The following is a 7,594-nucleotide window of genomic DNA, read 5'->3' as shown; positions in this document are numbered from 1 at the left end:
CTTAAGCAATGTACATCTCTTTTTATCGTATTCCACGAGTTCCAATTGCTGCATTAATTTCGAAATACGACATTGCGGCAATGAGCAGAAAGTGCAAATCGAACTGAGAGAATGCTAAGAAAAAGGCAAAGTCAGGCTGGATTCGAAGTTTCGCAGTTTGCTTAAATAGTTCGACACGTACGTTATGGTGGAGCAAATGCGAATGAGCGTGTTAATCTGTGTTGTAATGCGATTAGGTAGGCTGTGTTGATGTTACGATCGTTAAATGAGAACCAGTGACAGCAAGGAAAACATAGAGCCGTCAAGATGATGGAGACGAATAACAGCCACGAACTACATAATGTTATGAACGGCAACGAAAAGAAAATGTATGATGCCACAGGGAATAAAACGGTAAGCGTGTGTATTTAGTAAATTAAGGTACTTGGTGCTAGAAATGAATCCACCTCTAAACCCAAACTATACCGCTAGCGAATTGCCTAATAGTTTACGCCAAGAGTTATTAGTACCAGGTACTTATTATTTGTATGAAATAAAGCCGGTGTATTTATTGTTACACCTGGGTGGCCTGGCTTAGGGATATTTATATGATTTAATCTTGGTGTTGCAAAAAGGCACATTCATATTATATGTAAGTTCTTTGCTTCTTTAGTAAGAACTTCTTGCTTTCTTTGTAATCTTAAAGAACTGACGAGACTTCATTAGAATAAGATTCTTTGCTAATGTTTACATGTAATTAATATTCCATGTTTTAAGGTTGATGTGTCAACTTCTAAGGAACAAGATGGAATCAAAATAAAGTTGGATCAGAGCGATGAAAAATGTAAGATGTTGAATATTCGAATAATTAATTATGAATATATGTTTAAAATAGTAACCTTTGTTGTTTAATATTAAAAACAATTTGTTTTACCAAGTACTATTTTTAACATGGCACTATGGGAACAGGTAGGTGTAGGTACACAAAACTAGTTTTTTTGTTTTTTGGTCAATTGAATTTTAACCCCAAACTTTGATCATCACAAGTTGATGACGAACACAAGTTGTTTTTTGTGTTACCCAAAATTTCAAGTTTAAATAATTACAGCCAGGATGCCACCCAGTAGAAATTTTGTACATACTTTCATAGTTTTATTATTTTTTGTTTGTTTGTTGGGGTGAAGGACCAACTCTGGCCTAAACCCCAGGTCCCATGGTGTGCCATGTAGATGGGTCTTGGCTGTACAGAATAAATTGCATTTCAATGAAATAAAGTGAATAAAAGGAAGTATATATAAATTATAATTTGAATTACTTGGAAACGATAGAAGCTAACTTAGAAATGTGGATAGCTTATTTCCTGTAGTTTTATAATGCTGACTATTGTGGCCTATTTATAGTGGAAGCTAGTATCAGTATGTATATGATTATATGAATAGAGTTAATACTATTGAGCATAACATGGAACTGAAATAGTTGATTTACTTTGACATAACTTTAAACCATAATAATATTTTCAAAATATTGGAATTGCCATCACCTAAATATTTTTTTTTTTCTGTTTTAAAATTGAACCAATGGTCAATATGTTCTTAGGTATGTGTGGTCATAAATTATAATTTTCATATTTACTACTGTGATTGGTGCAACAACAAATAAAACTTTCAAGATGCATATAGGTTCAAACACCACATTTTAACCTATGCAGGTTTAATTAAAAGTGATGACACTTCAACACAATGCACGATTAACAAATGGAGGCGGTCAGCTGTTGTTGTGTCGTGGATATCTATTTTTGTAACTTTGGCAATTGCAATTATTGAATTTGGTAAATATAAACCTATGAAATGTTACACAAAACTTTATAATTAGATATTTCTTAATGTGGCTTCGTATTAACGCTCAGCCCTGGATTTCTGTTCTAACCTAACTGAATTTCGCTTCGAAAGTTCAATAAATATTTTGGTGTAAGTATATTAAAAATCCAGCTCTGGTGTTTCTACCTATTTAGAGTTATTATTAAATGTTTATTTTGACAGAATATATATATAATAATTGCTTTACATTTTGTTTATTGACCTTTTTTTATATTTCAGTTGTTGCAAAGAATGAAAACAGTGCTGCTGCATTTGGACTTGCTGTGAGTTAGTTAGCTTGAATTACATTTCTATTGCTGTTTATGTGGCATGACTTACTAACTAACCCAGCGGCTCCCAAACTCTGGTCCGTACAGCAGTTTTTGATTGTCTACATAGTACAGCAACATGGTCACTGACCCTGAGTTTACACGCGTGCAAAGTAGTTATTGCAAATGTATTAATATTTTAGTTGATTGGATATGTGAAAAATTCAAATATCCAACCTGTTCTCAAGCACCTGCAGGCTAAATTATCAAGCGGACAGTTGCTACTATGACGCAAATAATCGCTGTATGAATTGCTACTATGTCGTAATTAATTGCCAGGTCAAATAACTTCCATTATGATGCAATAAATCTATGTGTTAATCCTTGCTATTTCTTTCCGCCAAAAAGAAAGTAGCATTCTTTGATATTAAAAGGGCTGCGAAATGTCTAATTAATTGCAAGGGGTCCCCTAGGCAAAATTTTTAGAAAAGTTTGAAAACCGCGAGGCTAGCCTATTTTATATTAATGTTACAATCATTAAAAGTTATTTATATTTACTTTTCATATTTTATAATTATTTCTACTTGTTAAAAATCTGCTTTTCCACTTTTTACATACTAGATGGATTTATTTGTATCTATTTAGTATGTTTAAGAGTAAAACCAACACAATAGGCTATGCAGTTCTCTAAAACAGGATGCAGTATAAATGTGTTCTGACTTTTGGCCTATTTTGTTTAGAAAGTGGTGTTTCATTTTATATCTGTGTCAATATTTTTAGTTTAGTTCCTTGCTTGACATGCTGAGTTCCATTGTTGTATTGTGGCGATACTACCATGCATACGAAACATTCTCATATAGGAGAGAGCATATGTAAGTCAACCTTTTATTTTGTGAATATAGTACGAACATCTGCACAACTTTTTTGCGAAAATATCGTGTGAAATGACACAATGCCACATCTCTGGTTTTTGTGCATCACGTAAACAAAAGCCAGAGTTCTCTAATAAATTCCTAGATATGCCCCTGACTGGCCCTGTGTATTGTGGATATTTTGTGTTAGTCTATAATAGTTATATACTGCTTTTGTAAGCTGTAATATCCCTATATTTTTATAAACACCTTGTGCATTTAGTCATTTTCCTATATATTTTAGATCATGTACAGTTCTTGGGTCTGTGTTCATTATTTCATCGATTGGTATTTCTGTGCGAGCAATTCTTGGTCTATTAGATGGAGATTCACCTGATATGAGTGTATGTAATATGTAAAATGGCCTATTTTGTATGTTCAAATATATTACTATTTACAACACAATTGTATAGATAGAAAAAATTCTGTTTTTTTTTGTTAAATATAAAAAAGTAATCTGTTTGTATATTTGAATGTTTTACAATTACACACAATACATTGACAGAAAATAACTCCTTTCTGTCAAGGCAGCGTTCTTATTGTTGCACTACTGTGTGTAGCATATTATCTGTATCATAATAAATAATAAGCTTAGCGTCAATCAAGGGTTCTTGTCATCCTGTCAAGAGGCAATTGTGATTGTTATTATAATTGCAATGTCTACATTATAGCATGTAGGCACTCCATACAAGTGTTCAGACAACACAAGTATTTAAATTGTAAGGTACTTTACATTACACTATAATTTGAGCCCAAGCGCTTAATAACGTGGCTTGTTTTATTCTTTCCTGTTGCACCCCAATAGATTATTGTATCTTTTGAATCATCTATATGATGAGTCACGTCATTCATTCTATGATACAGACCGTACTGTTTTAAAGTCTATAGTGTCAAATATAAACAAAACTGACCATTATATGTTGGTGCCCCCACAGGCATTATTACATCTGAAAGAGATGTAAATGTACTCTTTTAACTCGTTATTTATATAAATGGTTTAGTGGAACATGCAAGACGAATCTACCATTATAGTATGATAATTTATAGTTTTTAACATATGCATACAAAGTTTAGTAAATTAATACCCATGCACACCTATTTATATATTGTGTAAATACAAGTTTTATGACCTAAAAAAATGTCTGTCCCACATGAGAAATCTATAGACCTAAAATTCTTTTATTTTATTTCACATAAATAGCCTGACAAGCTGTCAGTGACAGCCTTAACCAACCTGTTTCCTTTTATTCAATAGGAGTCCACTAATTTGTAGTTGAACTTTACATCTACCTATACAACTAAATAATTGATAAGTTATGAATTGTAATTGGACTTTGCATATATATTTGTTGGTGATTCATAACCATACATACGTGAACATTGTATTTTTAAATTTGTATTTTTAATTCTTTTTAAGGAAGTAGTACAATATATTTCGATAGTATTTCACAATTTTTAAAATATTTTGTTGCTAAGAACAAAATATATAGTTTTATTTGTAATTTATTTGGCCCCGCTTTGAACAAATAACAATGTACAAATCTCAGCGTGACATCAGTTGTTGTTATAACACTGGTATTCTCTTTCATACGCCTTGTGCTAACTTCTGAATTACCTCATATTGTTATATTATGACTTTATGGGAGTTATAAAACTTTATTATCAGCCGTAAAACCATTTGAAACTTAACTTTAACACATAATACATAGGTGCCAAACCTGGTGGTAAGGTAGACTGGCCCACGCAGAAATTTTCCACACTATTACTCAGCAAACTTTTAACCAATAAGTTTGGTATATTTGCTTCACAGAAATAAGTGTTGAACTATCCTCTGCCTCCCCTGCATTTATAAGTTTACCAACTTTGACATAATCTTAATGTAACCATACCACCCTCTTATCACAGGAAAAAGGTTTGACCATGTTAGTTGCCACATCTATATTCGCCACATGTGCTTGCTTTATTTTATTTGTCGTCAAAGTTTTGATCGCGAAAAAACTCGATTCCTGGACAGTGTTCACGGATGGTAAGTTTTTACAAAGTTTATTTCCATTTGAGCATTGTTTCTATTTTTACATTTTAATGTAAATTTTACTGAAATGTTATTTAAATTCTGAATGCGCAGCATTTGTATAGACCTGAATAAAAATAGTTTTAATTACTACTGCATTGGTCTTAATGAACTAATTATGTAAGGGTTAAATTATACATTTTTAAAAGCATTAAATAAGTCAGTATATCATGCAGTGTTTGTATTGATCAAAATAAAATTAGTTTTTGCTCGCTGTTGTAATCTAAATGGGCATACTGTTTTTATTACATTTGTATAATCTTTCTGAATTGTTTACCTTATTCAAAATATATTCATATATTGATATGGTTATGCTGATTGTAGGATGATTGCTTTGGGACTTGATGTGACTTCTGTTTTATCATAATAACAGAAAGTATAATATGACATTTCATAGTATACAAAAATTTTAGTTTCTGTCGAAGTGTAGTGACAAGTAACTGTATTGGTTACTTTTGTTCCCATACTAAACTGTTTAATTTAACTTTGTTTCAGTTCATAAATTTTGAACTATTGTTCACAGTTGGCATAGAAATTTAATTCATTTGTTTTTGTTTTAGTCACACTTAAATGCACTAGACCAGTAGTTATTCAGTAATCGAAAACTAATCAAATTAAACATATTTAATTAGCTACACTTAGTTTACCATGAGTATATGTTTGCTGTTAAAATTAGAAATAGTTTCAAACTATAGCCTACTGTGTCGTAACTTCAAGCTACATCTATTAATAGTACTATGCTAAAAAACTTTTTTTTTTTATTATGGCAGCTGTAAAAGGATTTGTACTGGTAAGATTAATTAGCAAATGTCATTTATTTGTGAGTGTGCCAAATTTGAGCTACAAACCCTAGTTGAACAAGGACCTCACCCATATAGAAAATAAGATAACTAACAACTTTTGGGAGTTTTGTGCCTCTGGCCTAAATTCCTGATCAAATATAGAATAGAATTAAATGTATGGGAAAGTTTTTATCCTATATCTTTATATTTAAATGAATTCCACTTGTCCCTTTAGCACTTAACTCACTAGCTGGAGCTGTTGTTGCATTGTCTATGGTAATAACATCGGAGTTAACAGATGTTGACCGATATCTTTGGTTCCTTGACTCTACTGTGGGACTTATAGTGTCTTTATTTCTGCTTATCTATGGCTTATGGTAAGTTGCATGGTTGTTTGTTGTGAAAATTTACAATATTCAGCAGAAAGAAATGATGTGATCAAGGGGAGGCAGCAAGCGGACTAGTGAAACACACATTCTTTTCAAAAAAATCCAATTTTTTGTTGTAAATGTTTACTGATTTATGCAATGAAGAAATTGACATTTTTTACAAAACTTTTTTAAGAGTGTGTTGATTTAATGTCGCTTTTAACTTTTTATATTGTCCTTCTAAGGCCTAAGCTATAAAATTTGAATAGGATTACTTAGTTGTTTAGCGTAGTTTGAAATATTTTAAAGGTTCTTATAGTTTTGACTTGGCCATCCTATGTATTCTCTACTATCAGCTAAGTAAACAGTTTACACAGCACAATAAAAACTCAAGTGGTTACAAATATTTGTTCACGATTTTGTTGAAGCAACAATAAAAGTTGGTAATTTTATTTTCTGTTTCCTAAAAACAAAAAATGTTGTATGGTGTACTATAGCACACCTCAGGTTTTAGTCATAGAGTGGACCCATTACTCAAATGCATTCGTCAGTTCAACTTATTTTTTTATTCAGGTTGTTATCCAAACATGCTCCAGAAATTTACAAATCCAGCGGTTACTGTGAAAGCAAATAATATTGATATTGAGGCATCACTGTTGTTATACCATTAAGAACCGCTAGTTAAAACATATTGGGTATTTCCTCATATTTATCTTCAAAAAAATTTTTTTTGTTGTGTTTTTTCTGTACATTATAAATGACAGGTGCTTAGAATGTACATTGCACCGCTGTTGTTAACATTACAAACTTACATTATCATATTTGACAAACATTTACAACTTGCCTTTTTGTCAATGACGGTCCTGTGTTCCATGTTTCGTTTTATGGGCGTTGATGCAATTTTCAAGTTTCTTTCTGTATATATGAAGTTGTACACATTATATTTATTTACTTAGTTTCACAAATACCACATATTGCACAGTAAAGTATATGTATCAATGGTAAAGACAAACAAACTTTTTTATGCACTTTTCCATTTCACAATATCTTACAAAGAAATATTTCTTCTTTCTGTTTATTTATCCTTTACCATTGACAAAGTTTCCTGCTTCTATATTTCGATTATTTATTTATTGCATAACATAGTTTAATGCACTCCTATAAAGTTTATTAATGTTTGTGTACGGTTACCTCGTACTTCATTTGCAGAAAGGTAGTTTCACTTTTAAATTAAGTTAATTAAGTGGAGAAATGCAGACTGGTAAGTTAAACTTTATTTAAAGGCAGTGGAGTAGACCTAAAGATTCTTTTAAAAACATTACATAATTTTGTACTTATCTCTTCAAAATTCATAGTGT

General features: G+C 31.4%; 1 protein-coding gene across 2 annotated transcripts; it reads left to right on the top strand.

Moving 5' to 3' along the window:
• Nucleotides 1–76: 76 nt before the first annotated feature.
• On the top strand, nucleotides 77–7,414 carry LOC149731121 (transmembrane protein 163a-like). 2 transcript variants are annotated; one of them, XM_089884892.1, is made up of 9 exons: nucleotides 77–393; nucleotides 757–823; nucleotides 1,688–1,807; nucleotides 2,076–2,119; nucleotides 2,885–2,976; nucleotides 3,260–3,359; nucleotides 4,921–5,041; nucleotides 6,104–6,245; nucleotides 6,810–7,414. In XM_089884892.1, the coding sequence occupies exons 1-9, from the start codon at nucleotides 307–309 to the stop codon at nucleotides 6,868–6,870; spliced, it is 834 nt and encodes a 277-aa protein (XP_089741018.1). In that variant the 5' UTR covers nucleotides 77–306; the 3' UTR covers nucleotides 6,871–7,414. The 2 variants fall into 2 exon arrangements, with proteins under 2 accessions (XP_089741018.1, XP_089741019.1); XM_089884893.1 differs by lacking the exons at nucleotides 6,104–6,245; nucleotides 6,810–7,414 and adding an exon at nucleotides 5,857–6,097.
• The last annotated feature ends 180 nt before the right edge of the window (nucleotides 7,415–7,594 follow it).

This window comes from Ciona robusta, chromosome 9 (assembly GCF_009617815.1).
Source record: "Ciona robusta chromosome 9, ASM961781v2".
NCBI classification, from domain to species: Eukaryota; Metazoa; Chordata; class Ascidiacea; order Phlebobranchia; family Cionidae; genus Ciona; species Ciona robusta.
The sequence above is the reverse complement of the archived record's forward strand: the minus strand, read 5'-3'. Positions and strand labels throughout refer to the sequence as shown.